Raw genomic sequence first — 21,064 nt, forward strand, 5'->3', positions numbered from 1 at the left:
AAATGTATACAAAAGCCTTATAAAAAAATCTATAAAACTCTAAAGAATTCTTTTTACAACTAATGAAATTAAATAAAAGTCAATAAAAATCTATTAACTCTATATCAATCTATCATTAAAAAAAAATCAACAAATTAAAGTCATAAAATCTCTTAATTAAATACACCTCATTATTATACTTTTTAATCACTAATATAAGGTTTGTATGATAATAATAAAATATTAAGATAAAATTAAAGATTATAGAAAAAAATAGTAATTTTTTAAAAATTATTCAGATTATTTAAATTATTCGGATGTTTAGAATTTTTGAATTATGTTCAAACGGATCCGATCGAATTGGATTTTTTTTTTTATAAATCTCTACTCAATCCCTAAACTCATTTAATTCATTTGAATTGACATCCTAGATTTTGGTGCCGGAATCGATTGAATTTTGGACGATTTTTTTAACCATAATTAATTAATGTGGTTCCAGAAATACTAAGAAAATGATCACTCCGTGGTTGCTTCAGGAACATTCTCCGCTACGTCTCATTACCCATCCTCATCTCTCCCGCCTGCATCCTCCAGTATATTCTACTGTTTCCCTCAGGGGCTCAGGGTGCCTCGACGCCGTGCTGCATTCTTCCTAGCCGATGGGTTCTTTCAAGAGCTCGCAGGCCTCTCTTCTTCGCCTCTCCCCCGTCCACTTCGTCGCTTCCTTTCGCTCCCTAAGTCCTCGTCTCAAGAAACCTCAACTTTCTACCGTCTCTTGGTTCTTCCTCAAGAAAGCGAGGCTCGGTAGGTCAATCCGCAGACTGGATCGAAGCCACGTGGTTTCCGTCGACGAGAAAAACTCTGGGAACTTCATAATGGAAGAGGAGCGACCTTCTTTCGATCTCAATCTCGCCGTTATTCTCGCTGGGTTTGCTTTTGAGTCCTATAGAAACCCTCCGGTGTGTTCTTTAGTTTTATTCTTGTTGCTGCCTGATTTTTCTCTTTACTGTTGATTTCTTGGTGAATAGGATGATGTCGGATGGCGCGAGGTTGATGCTACTGATTGTCAAACAGTGTTCCTGTCTGAGTACGTATTCTATTCTCGCGATGTGCTTGATCGCGTGAATCTTCATTGATTTACCGTTTCTCCTTTCTATATACTTAAAGCTTACTCTATTGGTTTTTATCGTTTTCTCCTTTTGTTTCTCTTTTCTGTATACTCGAAGCTTCGTGATACCTGAGAGAATTTTACAAAGAAGCCATGCATTTTCCCCTGATTTTGTTTTCTTTAGCACTGATCCTTAGCTTATCCTTTTATTGCAATGGGCTTGCCCGTGTGAATCTTTGCTGGTTTACTGGTTCTCCTCTTCATACTTCATCGATCATGAAAGCGGGTGTAGCAACACTTGCCATCAAGTCGTTCTCATCTTGTTTAGTGTAGCCCTATTTCCTTTTTTTTTTTTAAAAAAAAAATTTGTAATGAATGTCCATTGCTTCTTTAAATCGTTTGTGTTGGTAATCATGCCGTTTGGAAATGCTTTCATAGGTGTGATTTTGATATCACATCCATGGGCTTGTGTTGCTACTGGGTAAAAGGTTTCAAAGAATCTTTTCCTTGATGTAAGAACCTAATCAGTGTGTCATTTACTTGATCTCTTCTGAGTTGTATTACTATTGTTGTTATCGTATTTGGTAGGAAATTTGTTCGTGAAATATATGACGGGCAACTTCAAGTTAAGTTACAGAAAGGTGTAAACTTTCCCGCGATGGACCCATGGGTATGACACTTTCCTCATTCTTATGCAAAGGACTTTTGAATCGGTATTCAGCTTTTGTTGTGCAATACTTAATTTATATTAACCAGGTGATCACTGTATATCCATCTATAAAAGTTTGATTTTGGTGGGGTAAGTTATCTAGAGGACCATAGTTTTCTGAATTTACCCAGGTTTGTAGACAGGTCTCTCTTGGCTGATGTCCAAGAACTAGGACTTTGGTCTTATTCAGTTCTTTTCTTTTCTTTTTGAATGCTTTATTCTAATTAAACTCCTTTTATCTCTTTTGTACTCAAACAAACATTATATTCTCTGCACCTTAGGTAGGGAAATAGATTATGCATAGGATAATTTAAATTACCTAATAGAAGATTGAGAAAAGAACACTTAATTTTGCTAAACAACAACTAGATATTACTCAAACCTGGACAAAGGCATGAAGACAAAAGTTGTTGGGATCACAATTGCATCTTGATCCACTTGAAGTTGGAGATGGCTCTATTGTTGCTTGCTCGAAAATGCTATCTCAATCATAGCTAAATGACCATGATCGATTGAAAAATCAGAAGGGAAAAAGCCACATGATCATGCTCAAATGAGTTTTTCCATGAAAGATGTCAGTAGGTCTGCTTTGAGGATGCCCTAGAACTTGGTAGAAATTTTATGAAAAATTGTGTGGTCTAGGGTACTTGAGATTGAGTATGGTAAGGAAGTGTATAATCTCTTGGTAGTGACAAACTGATGCTGGGGAGGAGGGATATGATGATCATAGTTAATTTGAATGAAAAGGAAGTGAATAATCTCTTGGTGGTGACGAACTGATGGCATAGGATATTGGAATGACATTGGAGTAGGAAGAGTTGGTGTCTCCAAGTTTAAAGCATTTGAAATTGCAATGCTGTTTCCAGTTTGCACAATTTGAAATATGATGCATGCTGGGTCACAAAGACTTCGAGTTGCTTGACAATGGGAGGGATGGAACCAGATTATTCAAGGAATGAAAGAGGTAATAATTTGATGGAGATATTATGGTTGGTTGTCGGAAGATGTTTAATGACGGCTCAAAGAGAGGAGGTTACCATCCATTGATGCTCTTTTTATGACCATCTGACACTAGGAAAGGGAGAAAGGGAGAACTGGCACAATCATGCTTTTTCATAGCATGAACCATCCCTGAAGTTGGTAAATTTGTTTGAATGGAGCTTGAGGCAATTTTACAACTACAATGTATATGCGTGTGACATAGGGGTGAGAGCGATGATGGGAATAAGACCCTACTTGGTCGAGCTTGTTCTACTATACACAATGAAAATTTGTTGGAGATGATAATGAAAATTATAATTGTCTTGGTTTAACATGGAATATGGGTAACCATGAACTGATCGAGTATATTGGTAAGATGGCGAAAGGAGGAGCATACTTAATGTTCGAATTTAGTGATCTAGTTTTTTTGCAACAACAAAGTCTAGTTGCATCTAGGAGAGGGATAGAGGTGACAAATGAAATTAGTCTTTGCATAGGAGGGATTTTCTTGAATAAGTCACTACATATATAGAATGCTACAAGAAGCAATGCTTGTATATGATGTATGACATTTATTTTTTATTAATGTGGTATGATAATAGTTGAGATTTTTTTTTTATACAACTTATTTCATTATTTTTTTGTAACAAACAATAACAACAACAATTAAGCCTTATCTCACTAGCTGAGATTGACTATATGGATCATTTTACCTATTCCCTACTATATCATCATCTATATGGATTCTTTTACGTCATTGAGTTATATCTCCTACTATATCATTATCTATATTTAAATAAATTTTATTTGATTTTATTATTGCTAATCAAGTCTTTTTTTGGTCTTTCTTTTTCTCGTTTGATGTGCATATTTGTCATAATTTTATATCGCCTAACTAGAGCATTTATTGGTCATCTAAATACATGTCCATACCTTCTTAAACGTGTCTCTCGGAGTTTTCCGTCTGATCTTGTCCGAAAGTCGATGAGATGGAAAGCTGGGGATGTGGAGGTCCCGCTGACCGCCCGTGGACTCCGCTTTGCCTTGTAAAACAGATGATGTCAGTGCTGAGCCAGGGAAGGGGTCCCAACGTTGGCCCTCTGATGCTCAAGTCAGTCACCGACGATGATGTAGAAGGTGGAGCAACAAGAATGAACACTGTAGCGCAAATAGTGTATATCGTATTCCTCCGCCGATGCTTGGACCCTCCTTTATATAGAGTTCTTGTAGCACGCGTGCACGCTTCCCCAGGCGAGCACGCTTCTTGAAGTTTTTCCTGAAAAGAAAGCGTCTGACACAATACCTTAACAAGCCTAGCATTATGTGGAAACTTCCGTCGTACGATTTTCTTATTCACCATGCCTGGAGTTAGCGGTACTAACTCCCAAAAGGATGCCGAGATATAACACAGTGGGTCCGTTGCTAGGCCGAGTGGAACTCCGCTGCGCCTGTGCCGCGTCTACTCGTCCGGAACTCCGCTGCGCCTATGTCGCGTCTACTCATCCGGAACTCCACTGCGCCTGTGCCGAGTCCTATTGCCGGGCCGAGCGGGGTAGCTGCTTGGCCAGAATTTCACTGCGCTCGTGCTGAGTCCTGTTGCCGGCCAAGCGGGGTAGTTGCTCGGCCAGGATTCTGCATATCGTCCAATCGGCTAATACAATTATCATCCATTTGGCTATATGATACCTGAACGTTGACCGCCCTAACTTTGACCTCCATCGTGGCAACTAGATCCCTCCTTATCGCCGCATCACATGCCTCCCTCTCAAGTTTAGTCGAAGGAGGTTGCAAGTCCGACTGACTGGACAAATTGTCAATTACGCTTTTCACCCGATCGACTTATGATAATCCTTAGCTTCTGATCGGACTGACGTAGCTTGACGATCGGCTATGTGACCACTCCCTTGTAACTGAGCGAATGTGTTAGCAAGTTTCTTTGCCGATCGACCTGTTGAAGATTGTCGTTCGGCGATGCGTCTACTTATGCCGATCAACACAAGCAAGATCCTTGCGCTTCCTTGGGTGGGCGCGATCTAGGTTTACGTCATCCGTATTTCTTGGAGATCGTACAAATCCCTGCTCATTATAGCTGGGCGCGCCTTCATGCCTCTTAATTATCTTCATTAAAGTGGCCCAACGCCACGTGTCCCTCCTGCTACCGCCATACGCTTGACGTGACAAGCGGATATCCTTTGGCGATGTGACTTTCAGCGCTTTGAATTTAATGACCAGATTTCTGCTTAGATCTCTGCGACCCTAGATCGGACGGTCTCGATCGACCGCCCCTGGGGTTTATAAACTCATGCTCACCGCTTTCTCCTTGTGCATATCTTCATCTTCAAGCTCTTTGGCGATACTCCACCTTTGTTTCTCGGCGATATCCTTCCTCTCTTGCTCCTCCAGCGACATTCCAGTAAGCGTTCCTTCCCTCCAATCATATCTTTTCGCTGCCTTCTTTGCTTCTTGCGATGGCGAGTTCTTCACAGCCTCCCGTCGCCGTTCCTGGGCCTTGGTACACCTCTACTGAGTCTAGGTTTGACGCTAGTGACGGTGAGAGCCTGACAGTCGCTTATGAGTTTCCTTCTGATTACCAGGTTCTTCTTCCTTCTCCTTCCGATCGACCAAATGCTCCGCCGCCCGGTTGTCTTTGTTTCTTTAGGGATCAGTTTACCGCCGGTTTGTGGTTTCCAATCCACCACTTCTTTCCTGCCGTATGTAAATATTTTCACATCTCTTCACCAACTAGTGTCGAACTCCTTTCGGCTGCTGTGCGGGTGGAGGTTCTGTTTCGCCTGCACGATATTCCTCTCACTTCCCGATTTTTTCATTATTTTTATTATCCCAAATTGTCCGAACCGGGGACTTTTCTTTTCCAAGCTCGAGTGGGCTTAGTTTTCTTCGATAAAATGCTAACCTCCAACAAGCATTGGAGGGAGTACTTCTTTTTTGTGCGCCTTCCCGAGCGGCCAGACTTCCCGATTGACTGGCAGTTCGAAGTGGTGAGTCAGCCTCCACCAAAAAAATACAAGAGTTGATCGGACTACCTCAACGCAACTTCAATGCTGGTCAGTCAGAAATATGACATCCACAAGTTGCTGCTGGAGGGTGTCCCCTACGTTTTCGGCTTGAGTCCGATCCGCACAAGGCTTCTGTCCAGCCTAGGTATGCAACTTCTTCACTTCTTCCTTTTATTCTAACTGATTTCTCTCCTTTTGCAGCTGATATCATGTTGCGCGCGCGTCTGTCCGGAAAGGCCAAGCTTGCGGACGCTGAGATCAATGCGGTGGCCGTGGCCGAGCTGGAGAGCCACGGTCTTCGACTGATCGTCTCACAAGAAGACCCGCATGGCGAGAGCGAGGGGGCTCTAGCCTTAGTGAGGGAAGGGATAGACAACCGAACACCCAGTGGTGGAGCGGTTGGTGCATCGAACCCTCCTTCCGAGCAGCTGCCGGTGATTTCGGTTGAGAGGGCATCGGAGTTGGCCTCATCTAGGGAACCACTGATAAGGCGCAAGAGGCACCAGGCGGAGACTTCATTGCGATCCGCTTCCTCGGTGGTGCGGACCCCCACCAAAACTAGCCCGCGTCCTTCGGCCGAGCGGGTTGAAACATCGACCCCAGCTCTAGCTTCGGCGACTGTTCCCCCTACGTCGTCTGATCGGACACCATCCTTATCCGATCTGCCACAGGGAACCATTTGCCCGCCACTAGTTGCCTTCATGCCGCCGCCATCAAAGATTCGAAAGTCTAGCATCCGTTCGACGTCATCCACTCGGCCGTCTGGAAGAGCGACCTCAGCCCAATCAGCCTCGAGCAGTCAGCGCCACATAATGGCGATTCTCCATCTTCGAACTGAGGAATGACGTGAGTCGGATGACGCTGAATCTTAAGCCCCCGAGCACCAGATAATCATTCAGGGGCCGCTCGCACAGATATGGGCTAACGCCCGAGCCCGTGCAGTGGTCATGCCTCTTGGGGCGCTCGTGGGCAGCCACACCCAGATGCCCATTGGGGTAAGTGTTGTATTTTCTTAATTTATCTCCGATCGACGCTTATATTCTCTTGGTTACTCGCAATATTGGGTAGAGAGTCTAACCATGTGCCAAAGACTTGCTTTTATGGAGCAAGAGGTTAAGCAACTGAAGGCGCCGAGGGGCCAATTATCTACTTCTCAGGAGCGGCTGGAGCAGATGAATATTGAGATGGCTCAGCTAAGTGCCGATGTGGCTTAAGAGTGCCGAGCTGCTGGAGGCGGAGAAAGGAAAAAACGCCAAGCAAGCCACCTAAATAGCTCGGCTTAATAAGCAAGCCAACACTTTTGAAGCCAAAATCCATTCGGCCAACACCAGGAATCTCCGGGCTATTGAAGATCTGGAGATCAAGAATAAAAAGTTTCGGGTGTTGGCTCAAAACTTGAAGGATGCTGAGGCTGCGCTGAAGGCCGAGAGGGATGGACGGTTGGCCGAGCAGACTTCAAAGAAGACCCAGCTCGACGCCAAGGACGAAGAGTTGGCCCGGTTGAAGGAAGAACTTGAGGCCTCCCGAGTGGCCCTAGAGACATATCAGAGAGCCGAGTCGAGTAGGTTTGAACTCATGAAGCAAGCTTATATCCGCTTGGATGTTTTTAATGACAAGGTCGCCGACCGGGCAATTCATCTGTTTGACTTGGCGATGGAAGGGACGTTCGACTAACTTAGGGAAGTGCCCGGTTGGCGACCTTGTCATTGAAAACATCCGAGCGGATGTAGTCTTGCTTCATGAGTTCGAACCTACTCGACTCGGCTCTCTGATATGTCTCTAGGGCCGCTCGGGAGGCCTCAAGTTCTTCCTTCAACCGGTCCAACTCTTCGTCCTTGGTGTCGAGCTGGGTCTTCGTTGAAGTCTGCTCGGCCAACCGTCCATCCCTCTCGGCCTTCAGCGCGGCCTCAGCATCCTTTAAATTTTAAGCCAACACCCGAAACTCTTTATTCTTGATCTCCATATCTTCAATAGCCCGGAGTTTCCTGGTGTTGGTTGAATGGATTTTGGCTTTAAAGGTGTTGACCTGCTTATTAAGCCGAGCTATTTGGGTGGCCTGCTTGGCGTTTTTTCCTTTCTCCGCTTCCAGCAGCTCGACGCTCTTAGCCAGATCGACTCTTAGCTGAGCCATCTCAGTTTTCATCTGCTCTAGCCGCTCCTGAGAAGCAGATGATTGATCGCTCGACGCTTTTAGTTGCTTAACCTCCTGCTCCAAAAAAGCAAGCCTTTGGCACATGATTAGACTCTCTACCTAATACTACGAGTAACCAGGAGAATATAAGCGTCAATCGGAGATAAATTAAGAAAATATAACACTTATCCCAGTGGACATCTGGGTGTGGCTGCCTGCGAGCGCCCCCGGAGGCATGACCGCTGCACGAGCTCGGGCGTCAACCCATATCTGTGCGTCAACCCATCCGACTCACGCCATTCCTCAGTTGGAAGATGAAGAACCGCCGTTATGTGGCGCTGACTGCTCGGGGCTGATTGGGCCGAGGTCGCTCTTCCGGACGGTTGAGACGATGACGTCGGACGGATGCCAGATTTTCAAATCTTTGATAGCGGCGGCATGAAGGCAACTGGTGGCGCGCAGATGGTTCCCTGTGGCAGATCGAATAAGGATGGTGTCCGATCAGACGATGTAGGGGGAACAGTCGCCGGAGCTGGAGCTGGGGTCGATGTTTCAACTCGCTTGGCCGAAGGGCGCGGGCTAGTTCTGGTGGGGGTTCGCACCACCGAGGAAGCAGATCGCGATGAAGTCTCTACCCGACGCCTTTTGCGCCTTATCAGTGGTTCCCCAGATGAGGCCGACTCCGACGCCCTCTCAACCGGAATCACCGGCAGCCGCTCAGAAAGAGGATTCGATGCACCAACCGCTCTACCACTGGTCGTCCGGCTGGCTATCCCTTTGCTTACTAAGGCTGGAGCCCCCTCGCTCTCGCCATGCGGGTCTTCTTGTGAGACGATTGCCCGAAGATCGCGACTCTCCAGCACGGCCACGACCACCGCATTGATCTCAGCGTCCGCAAGCTTGGCCTTTTCGGATAGACGCGCACGCAACATGATGTCAACTGCAAAAGAAGGAGAGAAATCAGTTAGAATCAAAGGAAGAAGTGAAGAAGTTGCATACCTAGGCTGGACGGAAGCCTTGTATGGATCGGACTCAAGCCGAAAACGTAGAGGACACCCTTTAGCAGCAACTTGTGGTTGTCATATTTTTGACTGGCCAATATTGAAGCTGCATTGAGGTAGTCCGATCGGCTCTTGTACTTTTTTAGTGGAGGCTGACTCGCCACTTCGAGTTGTCAGTCGGTCAGGAAGTCTGGCCGTTCGGGAAAGCGCACAAAAAAGTACTTCCTCCAATGCTTGTTATAGGTCAGCATTTTATTAAAGAAAACTAAGCCCACTCGGGCTTGGAAAAGAAAAGTCCCTGTCTCGGATAATTTGGGATAATAAAAATAATGAAAAAGCCGGGGAGTGAGAGGAATGCCTTGTTGGCGGAATTGAACCATCACCCCTGACAACAGTCGAAAGGAGTTCGACACTAGTTGGTGAAGAGAGATACGAAAATATCTACATACGGCAGGAAAGAAGGGGTGGATTGGAAACCGCAGACCAGCGGTAAACTGATCCCTAAAGAAACAAAGACAGCCGGGCGGCTGAGCATTTGGTCGATCGGAAGGAGAAGGAAGAAAAACTTGGTAATCAGAAGGAAACTCATAGGTGACTGTCAAGCTCTCACCGTCCCCGGCGCCAAACCTGAACTCAGTAGAGGTGTACCAAGGTCCGGGGACGGCGACGGGAGGCTGTGAAGAACTCGCCATCGCAAAAAGCAAAGAAGACATCGAAAAGATGCGATTGGAGGGAAGGAAAGCTTACTGGAATGTCGCCGGAGGAGCAAGAGAAGGAGGATATTGCCGAGAAACAAAGGTGGAGTATCACCAAAGAGTTCGAAGATGGAGATATACACAAGGAGAAGGCGGTGAACACAGGTTTATAAACCCTAGGGCCGGTTGATCGAGGCCGTCCGATCTAGAGTCGCGGAGACCTAGGCAGAAATCTGGCCGTTGAATTCAAAGCGCTAAAAGTCACATCGCCAGAGGATATCCGCCTGTCACGTCAAGCGTGCGGCGACAGGAGGGACACATGGCGTTGGGCCACGGGATGACATTTAATGAAGGTAATTAAGAGGCATAGAGGCACACTCAGCTATAATGAGCAGGGATTTGCACGATTTCCCAGAAATTCGGATGTCGTAAACCTAGATCGCTCCCACCCAAGGAAGCACAAAGATCTTGCCTGTGTTGATCGGCGTAATGAAGCAAATGTATCGCCGAACGACAGTCTTCAATAGGTCGATCGACAAAAAAACTTGCTAACACATTCGCTCAGTTATAAGACAGCGGTCACATAGCCGATTGTCGGGCTACGTCAGTCCGATCAGAAGCTAAGGAGTGTCATAAGTCGATCGGGTGAAAAGCGTCATTGGTAATTTGTCCAGTCGGACTTGTAGCCTCCTGCGACTAGACTTGAGGGGGAGGCATGTGATACGACGATAAGGAGGGGCCCATCCTGCAGGGGTTAGTTGCCACGATGGAGGTCAAAGTTAGGGCGGTCAACGCTCAGGTATCATATGGCCAAACGGATGATAACTGTATTGGCCGGTCGGACGATATGTAGAATCTTGGCCGAGCAGCTACCCCGCTCGGCCTGGCAACAGGACTCGACACAGGTGCAGTGAAGGTCTGGCCGAGCAGCTGCCTCGCTCAGCTCGACAACAGGACTCGGCACATGCGTAGCGGAGTTCCGACCGAGCGGACGCGGCACAGACGCAGCGAAGTTCTAGTCGAGTGGCTAATTCGCTCGGCCTAGCAACAGACTCATTGTGTTATCTCTTGACATCCTTTTGGGAGTTAGTGCCGTTGACACCAGGCATGGTCAACAAGAAGGTCGTACGACGGAAGCTTCCACTGTCACATCAGAGATATGCTAGGTTTGTTAAGGTATTGTGTCAGAGACACTTTACTAACAAGTCTTTTCAGGGGAAACTTCGAGAAGCGTGCTCGCCTGGGGAAGCGCGCACGCGCGCTACACGAACTCTATATAAAGGGGGTCCAAGCATCAGTGGAGGGACGCGATATACCCTATTTGCGCTACAGTGCTCATTTTTGTTGCTCTGTCTTCTACATCATCGCCTGTGACTGATTTGAGCGTCGGAGGGCCAACACCGGGACTCCTTCCCTGGCTTGACACTGACGTTATCTATTTTGCAGGGTCGAGCGGAGTCCATGTGTGGTCAACGGGACCTCCACATCCCAGCTTTTCATCTCATCGACTTTTGGATACGACAATAGGACTCGACACAAGCGCAACGGAGTTCCGGCCGAGCGGACGCGGCACAGGCGCAGTGAAGTTCCGGCCGAGCGGCTAATCCGCTCGGCCTAGCAACGGGCCCACTATATTATCTCTCGACATCCTTTTGGGAGTTAGTGCCGCTGACACCAGACATGGTCAACAAGAAGATCGTACGACTGAAGCTTCCACTGTCACATCAGAGATATGCTAGGCTTGTTAAGGTATTGTGTCAGAGACACTTTACATGACAAGTCTTTTCAGGGGAAATTTCGAGAAGCGTGCTCGCCTGGGGAAGCGTGCACGCGAGCTACAGAAACTCTGTATAAAGGGAGGTCCAAGCATCGGTGGAGGTACGCGATATACACTATTTGTGCTACAGTGTTTATTCTTGTTGCTTCGCCTTCTACATCATCGCCGGTGACTGACTTGAGCGTCGGAGGGCCAATGCCGGGGACCCCTTCCCTAGCTTGGCACTGACGTCATTTGTTCTATAAGGCGGAGCGGAGTCCACGGGCGGTCAGCGGGACCTCCACATCCCCAGCTTTCCATCTCATCGACTTTTAGACAGGATCACCATCAATAAATGCAACCTTGATTTTCTCTTTAATGTCTTCATTTCTTATTTTATCCATCCTCATATGCCCATATATTTACCTTAACATCGTCATCTCTGTAACTCTCATCTTCTGTTCATATGCTCGAGTCATAGCCCAACATTTAGCTTTATATAACCTAGCAGTTTAACTGCCGTTTCATAAAACTTCTCTTTAAGTTTTAAAGATACTTTACAATCACATAGAACACCCGATGTTCTCTATTTCAACCTTGTATTCTATGTAAGACATCTTTCTCAATTCCTCCATCCTTAAGCAAAAAAGATCCTAAATACTTAAAACTCATAACTTATCATCTCCCATCTTAACAATTGTCTTATTATATCTAATATTGCTAAACTTAAATTTTATATATTTTGTCTTTACTCTAAAAAAAAAAGGACAGCCCGTTACACGAAGCTCCCGCCATGCGGGGTCCCGGGGAAGGATCCATTGTACGCAGCCTTACCTTGCTTTTTGCAAGAGGCTGTTTCCAGGATTCGAACCCGTGACCTTTTGGTCACATGGCAACAACTTTACCGTTGCGCCAATGCTCCCCTTCATATTTTGTCTTTACTCTGCTAAGCCTAAAATCTTCACTCGTGTTTTTCGTCAAGATTCGAGTTTAGTATTTACTCTTTAACATGTGCTCCCTATCTTTATGGGAAATGCTTCGGTTAATTCGCTTGAAGTTTTCACTCTCATCGTTATATTTTTATACATATCTTTAATTAGGTCAATATATATTACGTTAATATTTTTTTTTTCTAAAATTTTCTGTATAATTTCTTTTGGGACTCTATTATAAGTTTTTCTAGGTCAATTAATACTGTGTAGATCGTATTTTTGTTCTTGACTTCTATGGTTGACCTTTTAGCTTTGAATTCAAATTGATTTTCGGTCATTGTGGTCTCCGTTCTTAATATTTTTTCTATTATTCTTTCTCAAAGTTTTATAGTATGACTCATTAGTTTAATACTCTTATAGTTTGCATAATTTTGTACGTTTTCCGTTGTTCATATATAAGGGAACTAGAGTACTTACTCTTCATTGATTAGACATTTTTTCATTTTCAATACCAAGTTAAATAACTTTTTAAGTCATTCAATACCTTGTTTCCCTAGACACTTCCATATTTCTATTGGAATGTTGGTCCAATTATTTTTCTATTTTGTATCTCATTTAAAATTTGTTCTACTTCTAAAGTTTGAATTCTATGATAGAAATTTAAATTTTTATACTCATTTGATCTACTTAAATTAGTAAGTTAAGTTGGTCATTTAAATCTTTATTAAAAAGTTGATGAAAATATCTCTTCCACCGCTCTTTTATTTCCTTATCATTTACTAATACACTATTATATTCATCTTTAATATATCTTATTTGGATAAGATCTCTTGTCTTTCTCTCTTTCGCTTTAACTATTCTATAAATATTCTTTTCCCCTTCTTTTATATCTAATTTTTGATATAAGTGTTTAAAAGTTTCATTTTATGCTTCATTCACCGCTTTCTTAGCTTATTTTGTAGCTTCTTTCGTAGCTAGTGTATATTTTTTTTAAGTTTCCTCATTTTTACAAGTATATAATGTCTTATAAACTATTTATTTTTCTTTCACTTTCTCCTGTATTTTCTCATTCCATCATCAAGATTTTTTACTGTGCGTTTCTTGACTCACCGAGTATACTTTTGACTATTATTTTCAACTTTGATACCATCTTATCTCATGTCATATTTGAGCTATCGTATATTTTTCCTAATAATTGTACTTCTACCCTATCCTTAAATATATTTTGTTTTCTATCATTTCCTTTAACTTCCATTACTTAATTATGAGAGTCGTGCATATTTTTCTTTTATTGATACTATGTTTGAAGTGCATATTCAACACTATTAATCTATGTTAAGTAGTTAAATTTTCTCTAGGGACCTTGCAATCTTTACAAATCTTTCTATCCTTATTCCTAAGTCAATTTATGATTTATTATTTCCACTTTTAAACGTGATTAAATGTTATTCTTTTTTCTTAAAAAATATATTAGCTAGTATAAGGTCATATACTATCGCAAAATCTAATATAATTTTTCCTTTTTCATTTCTTGTTTCAAACCCATAATCCCATGCACCATATCAATTATATAAATAAATTTAATATTAATAAAATAAAATACACTATGAATATATGTAATATTATCCATAATATAAGTAGTATTTATAACTCGACTAGCTAATTATTTTAATTATATATAGTTTTACAAGTATATTCCTTGATACGTTTCTTCAATATCAGCTTCAAAGAGTTCCAAGTTGTATTTATTTTAGGAGTTTAATGGTTGGGAGTTTTTGGGAGTCTAAATTTGTTTTGCATTTTGCAAATTACTTTAGTTAATTTTCTTGCTATTTTTCATGAAGCAATATTTTTTTTAGGCTTCAAATCTTTCAATTTTATATAAAATACTAATTTCGCTCTTAGGTAAATAACCTCCAATTAGCTTAGATATATTTGATCATTTATAACCTAAAATCAATTTACAAACGTTATAGCTCACTTGCATTTTTCCCCACTTATTTTATACATAATTTTAGCCATTTTTTTTTTTTTGGCTATTTTTCCATATTTATAATACCATTCCTTTGCCCTTTATCCTTAAGAGAATTTGGGTGTTGATATTGTATTTACTCTAAAAATTTCCCAACCATAAAATCATTTCTATCTTCTCATATTAAAATCATTTTGTTTGATGAAATATTTTGTAATACCTCATCTAGGTCATCACAAAATCTAGATTTGGTGTCTTCATTTAATTCTACTTGAGTGCATATATGCTAATTACATTAATAGTTTCTTTCGCGACTACTATCTTGAGAGTTATAATCCTATCCCTTTTTCTAATTATTCTTATAACTTTATCTTTTAACGAAACATTACCTACTTCATTTTTTGTTTTACTCCTTTGTATGTATCATAACTTAAAATCCGAGTTTTCTATCATCTTTGTCTTCTCTCCTATCCATTTTATCTCTTATATGCATAAAATTCTTCTCCTAATTATTGTATCGACTACCTCCATTTTACTAGCGAGCGTCCCTATGCTCCATTTTACCATTAGTTTTTCTATAATATTTGTTTTTATCCAACCTATGGTGTGAGAACTCTTGTATATTTAACACTGCACCTAAGTTTTAAAGGAGATGTAGTGGTCTTTATTGATATGTTACTGCAACGCGAACTCTTGCATATTTAACACTACACCCGAGTTCTCATAAAGATGTAGTGGTCCTTGCTGAGATGTTACAATTGGACCCTGCAACACATTCTTTCCGGAGAACAATCTAGCATTAGCACAATAGTTTGGTGGATCCATTCATTGAACCCTACCCCAATTCAACACTGGTTGACAACCTAACTATTAAACAAATAACAATTTTCATACCCTTTATTCAAGAGTGAGACATTTATATACACACTAGAAATCTATCTTAGGAAACTATAATTAGGCTAATTGATAATTAGCCTAATTTGACAGATATATTAATCAATATATATAGATAATATGGTAACTAATATATACAGATAATACTCCCCCTCAAATTGGAGCATACATATTAATCGTATCCAACTTATTACAAAGATAATCAACTTGAACCCCATTTAAAGCTTTTGTGAAAATGGCCCCGAGTTGTTCTTCAGTCTTCACATATCTTGTAGAAATCAAGTTTGTTGAATTTTCTCATGAACAAAATGACAATCAATTTCAATGTATTTAGTTTGCTCATGAAACACAGGATTCAATGTAATACGAAGAGTTCTTAGTTATCACACCATAGTTTTTCTAATACTAAAATTTTAAATCTCACTTTAGTCAATAGTTGATATATTCACATTATCTCACACATAGATTGTGTCATAATCCTATATTTTGACTTTGCACTAGACCGTGACACAACATTTTGTTTCTTATTCTTCCATGAGACTAAATTTCCTCCCATAAAGATGCAATAACCTGAAGTAGATCTTCTATCAATTTTGGAACTTGCCCAATCTGCATCTGAAAAACATTCAATATGAGTGTGGCCATGATTTGCATATATGATACCCCGTTCGGGTGCTCCCTTCAAGTAACACAAAATTTGCTCTAACGCCTTCCGATGATGAAAAGTTGGAGATGACAAGAATTGACTGACAACATTAACCGAATATGCAATATTTGGATGAGTCATGATAAAATAATTCAACTATCCCAACCAATCTTCGATATCTCTCAGGATGTTCAAATAGTTCTTCATCTCTTGTGAGGTGCATGTTCTGAGTCATTAGAGCATTATAAGGTTTTGTCCCCAATTTCCCTATCTCAGTTAATAGATCGAGGATATTTTTTGTCTGAGATAGAAATATATCTTTTTTACTCGTAACTTTAGCACCCCAAGTCTTTTGTGTGAAACTGAGTATGAATGTTAGATTTGAGAGATGAGATTCCTGTGGTATCACTACCAGTAATAACAATATCATCCATATATACAACAAATAGAATGATACCAGCTCTTGACTGCTTGTAGAACACAGAATGATCAGACTTATTTTTCATCATATCGAATTTTTCAATAACCTGACTAAATTTTTCAAACCAAGCATGAGGACTCTGTTTCAAACCATACAAAGATTTTCAATGACGACAAACTTGCCTTGACTCTGTATCCAATAGCCCGTTTTCCTGAAGGTAGATCAACCAAATCCTAAGTGTTATTATCATCTAAAGCATTCATCTCCTCTATCATTGCATCTTTTCAACCAGGATGAGATATGACCTCACGAACAGTTTTAATAATAGAAATAGAGTTAAGTGAAGCAATAAAAGAACAAGAGGAAGACGACAAGCCATTATAAGAAACAAAAGAAGTAGGATAAGTACAAAATTTACCTTTGCATAATGCAATAGGAAGATCATCGCTTAGGACGGGATTGGATGACGAACTAGTAGCCGCATGACATGAATCAAGTGGTTGACGCCTAGAATAGACTTGAATAATAGGTGGTTTGACAGGAGGCAACTCCAAGAGAGATGTAGAGGATGTGATAGAATACACAAACAAATTATCCTCCTCCTTTTGACGAGTCGGAATAGGTGAGGATGAGAAATAAGGTGTGTCTTTTATAAAGGTAACATCGATTGAGACAAGATATTTGTTAATACTAGGACAATAACACCTATAACCTTTCTGAAGACGAGAATAACCAAGGAAGATACACTTCAAAAATTTGGGATCTAATTTAGTGGCATGCGAACGAATATCACGAACAAAACAAGTGCTACCAAATATCCTAGGGTTAACAGGAAACAATGACTTATTGGAAAAAAGATTTGTAAGGGATCTGAGCGTGAAGAACTGTGGATGACATGCGATTAATGAGAAAAGGCGCGCTTGGACCACTGTTGCGCATGGTCGCACGATGAATGGTCTGCAGCAGAGCATAGCCGTGTGTGTGTGGGGTAACTAATATATACAGATAATATAATGCAACCATCATCCTTTCTCATCTGCACTTGGGACTGACTATGACAGACTTTTTTTTTTGTAACATGATTTATCAAAATTTTAATTCAATTGAATTTTGGGTATATGTTGATATTTGGAGATAAACAAGTTAAATGGAAGACATTATAGTAATAAAACTCATTTGAGGTGGAGCTTAGCACGCTTTAAAGCATGCCTGTTGTCGATTGTTGGCGGAAGATGGTGACAAAATTATATTGTTCTAACCGAAGTTTGAAGCTCCAACATGGAACAATAGTTAAACCTTGTTTTGAACCATTCTCAAGCTGGTTAATTGAGACAATGGTTTTCTCCCACTCATGAAAACAATATTTAGTGGTTGGTCAATTACATATGAATTTCTTTTGTTATGTAGCCATTTCTTTGTGACAAGTACATAGTAATGGTTAATAAATCAAAATTGTAGATAATGACTTGTAAAGTGCTACACAATAGTGTTAAGTATTAAACTTATGCTAACTTTGTTGTCCTAACCTTTTTTAATAATTGAACTACAGATTGTTAAACCTTTGAATGGTTGGACATTCATGTGTTATTGTAGAACTCTACAAAATTAAAAGCTTATATTTTTGTTTTTTAGCACTCCAATGTCTCTTTATTATCTGTATGGAGGTTGTAATTTTTCAGGGAACAAGTGATCCTTATGTAGTATTACAACTTGATGGTCAGGTTGTCAAAAGCAAGGTGAAATGGGCGTAAGTACTTTTATTCCAAATTAAGCAGTACATTTTCATATGACAATCCTCAGAATTTACATTAATACCAATCTATGAACATGACCTCATTGTTGGTATGATGTAGTTGCTTCAGGTTGGCTGTTTATATGTCCTCATTCTATCCTGTTAGCTTGCTTAGAATCTAAAGAAATTCAATTGAGATTACTGTCTCACAATGATCTCTTAGGATGGTGTTCCATATGTTAAGCATATGCTCCCTCCCTTTGTTTTTAAGCTAGAGATCATTGCAAATGCACAAATAAAACTTGCTGCAAAGATTTAGACTTATATATGATTGCTGCCTTGTTCCTCTTCCTCCTCTTATGCTTCTTCCTCTTACCCTTGTTCCTCTTCCTTCTCTTCTTAATCCTTCTTGAAGAGGAGAATACCAAAGCAGTGGAGGAAGAGTAGGAGGAAGAAGAACTTGAAGAAGAAGTGGAAAGAAAAAGAGAAGGAACATAAGAATCTAAAGGAGGAGGATCTTCCTCCCAGTCTTTATCCTCCTTTTCTTCCTCTTCATATTCATCTTCTTCCTTCTCCTACTCTTCCTTTTTCTCTTCTTCCTCCTTGTACTCTTTCTCTTCCTCTTTGTCGTCTTCTTTTTTCTTCCTCTTTCTCTTCTTCTTTCTTGCCCTTTTTTTCTCTTCTTCATTCTTACCCTCTGTTCTCTTCATCCTCTATCTCTTTGTTGTCTTCTTTGATTACTTCTTTCTCTTCTTCCTATACTTCTTCAGAAAACGATGATGAAGAAGAGATTCTTGTTTTCCCTTCTTCCTCTTTCTCATCTTCCTCTTGGTCTTATTCTTCCTCTTCCTCCTCTTTTGCCTCTTCCTCCTTGGCTACTTCTCTTTGGAAAAAAAATGAAGAAAAGAAAAGGAAGAGGGTAACTTCTTCGGAAAGAGATGAAGAAGAAGAAGAGGCCTCCTCCTCTTCTTCTCTTTCTTTTTCTTCTTCCTCTTCCTCCTTCTTCTTACTCTTTAAATTACAGATAAAATTATTTATTAGCTTTTAACATATTATTTTTATGTGTTTGTTCACTTGTAGCCTTAATTGTAGGTCAAAGGACCCAATATGGAATGAGAACTTAACTTTAAATCTCAAGAAGGTATCAGGAAAAACTTTACAGGTACAAGTCGATTGGTAGCAGCTTTGTCTCATTTTCAGGTTTATTTTGTCTTCCAAACTGGTGTTACAAAGTAGATATTCAATTATTCTTGTTGTGGGATGGTTTGATGTTGATGTTGTATAAGGTCATTGCTTTAATAGCTATTCTCAATCCAATAGTTTGATTGATCTCATACTTTATAGGGTGCATTACTAGAGTTATTTGCTTTGGTAGTCTCCTCTATCTATATTATCTCATTATCATTTTACATATACAACTCTGTGATTTGTGTATAGCCTCTAACTATTTACAATTACATACCTAACACTCCCCTTAAAATTGGTTCAAAATGCAATAAATTCTCATCTTGTTACAGATATTTCAATTTTAAGACATCCCAAACTTTAAATATGCTTACTGGTCATTAGAACTAATAAATGATTGCATTTTTATCTCTAAAAAGTAGTAATTGATCTCTGTATGATATGACTGTAAGTTACAATTACATACCTAACTCTCCCCTTAAAATTAGTTCAAAATGCAATAAATTCTCATCTTGTTACAGATATTTCAATTTTTAGACATCCCAAACTTTAAATATGCTTACCGGTCATTAGAACTAATAAATGATTGCATTTTTTTCTCTAAAAAGTTTTAATTGATCTCTGTATGATATGACTGTATCTGTAAGTTACAATTACATACCTAACACCCCCCTTAAAATTGGTTCAAAATGCAATAAATTCTCGTCTTGTCACAAATATTTCAATTTTAAGACATCCCAAACTTTAAATATGCTTACTGGTCATTATAACTAATAAATGATTGCATTTTTTTTTCTTTAAAAAGTAGTAATTCATCTCTGTACGATATGACTGTAAGTTACAATTGCATAGCCAACACTCCCCTTAAAATTGGTTCAAATTATATGAGTGTTCTTGTCTATGTACAATGGCAAAATGCCAACATTAGATTAGATAATTTGTGCTTGAATATTTTACCCCTAATTATTTCATAAATCAACACCTGTCAACACAGTTCAAATTTTACACCTTGAAAAGATACAATTAGTTGAGGTGGTGTAATGGTCATCTGGTTGGTATAATACACCTCATCAGATTAGTGGATCCTTGTTTTGGATTTTGAATAGTATTTCCAAATTCTAATACCAATTTTACTTTATGCTACTACCAAAAAAAAAAAAAACTTTGCTTGTCCCAGGTTATACATATCGCCTGGTGCTTTAGCCCTTTATGTTTTACCACATCAATTACCATATTACTTAACAATCAAAGGTTATGGCTTGGGATGCAAACCTTGTTGCTCCACACAAACGGATGGGAAATGCAGCAGTTAGCATTGAGTCTTTCTGCGATGGTAAGTCCTACATTTTGAAAGTAAATTATCCTGGCTATAATTGTATGGCTATACACTTAAAACACGATCTTTCTGCAGTAATCTAATGGAATAAACTTTCTTATTCTAGGCAATCTGCATGAGGTGGAAGTGGATTTGGAAGGGATTGGTGGTGGTGGAAAGATATATCTAGAGGCAAGCGCTTTTATTTATCTTCTCTAAAGTTCTTTCTAAGTAGTCCTTTATCTGAAATTTTATTATTATTATTATTTGCTTTCTGTAAGCAACTTTTCAAGGTATTCTTCAATATAATAAATGCAGACACTTGTTTTTGGAAAACTATTTTTTTCTGGTTCGTTTTTTATTTACATGTCTGTCTCCATGAATGATTTTTTTGAACCTATTGCATCATTAGTTCCTTTTTAGATTTAATATATACTAATTATCTCTTTCTTCACTAGAGTGTTCTGATATTTTCTGGTTCTCAACAGCATCATCAGATATTTCAAATGACAGCAATTTGGCTATGTTGTTGTAATGTGGTTACTAAATATCTTGATTACTTCATGTCCCAACTTTTGAAATGTCATGGC

General features: G+C 40.2%; 1 protein-coding gene across 2 annotated transcripts in view; it reads left to right on the forward strand.

Moving 5' to 3' along the window:
• Nucleotides 1-500: 500 nt before the first annotated feature.
• LOC121996843 overlaps nt 501-21,064 on the forward strand; it is a 45,457-nt gene continuing 24,893 nt past the window's right edge. The window contains exons 1-7 of one of the 2 annotated variants that reach the window (XM_042550974.1): nt 501-938; nt 1,008-1,066; nt 1,676-1,757; nt 17,922-17,989; nt 19,067-19,136; nt 20,411-20,492; nt 20,602-20,666. In XM_042550974.1, coding sequence (XP_042406908.1) covers nt 639-938; nt 1,008-1,066; nt 1,676-1,757; nt 17,922-17,989; nt 19,067-19,136; nt 20,411-20,492; nt 20,602-20,666 — 726 coding nt within the window. In that variant the 5' untranslated portion in view covers nt 501-638. The remainder of the gene's footprint in view (nt 939-1,007; nt 1,067-1,675; nt 1,758-17,921; nt 17,990-19,066; nt 19,137-20,410; nt 20,493-20,601; nt 20,667-21,064) is intronic. The other variant, XM_042550973.1, reaches the window with a different exon arrangement.

This window comes from Zingiber officinale, chromosome 6A (genome assembly GCF_018446385.1).
Source record: "Zingiber officinale cultivar Zhangliang chromosome 6A, Zo_v1.1, whole genome shotgun sequence".
NCBI lineage: Eukaryota > Viridiplantae > Streptophyta > Magnoliopsida > Zingiberales > Zingiberaceae > Zingiber > Zingiber officinale.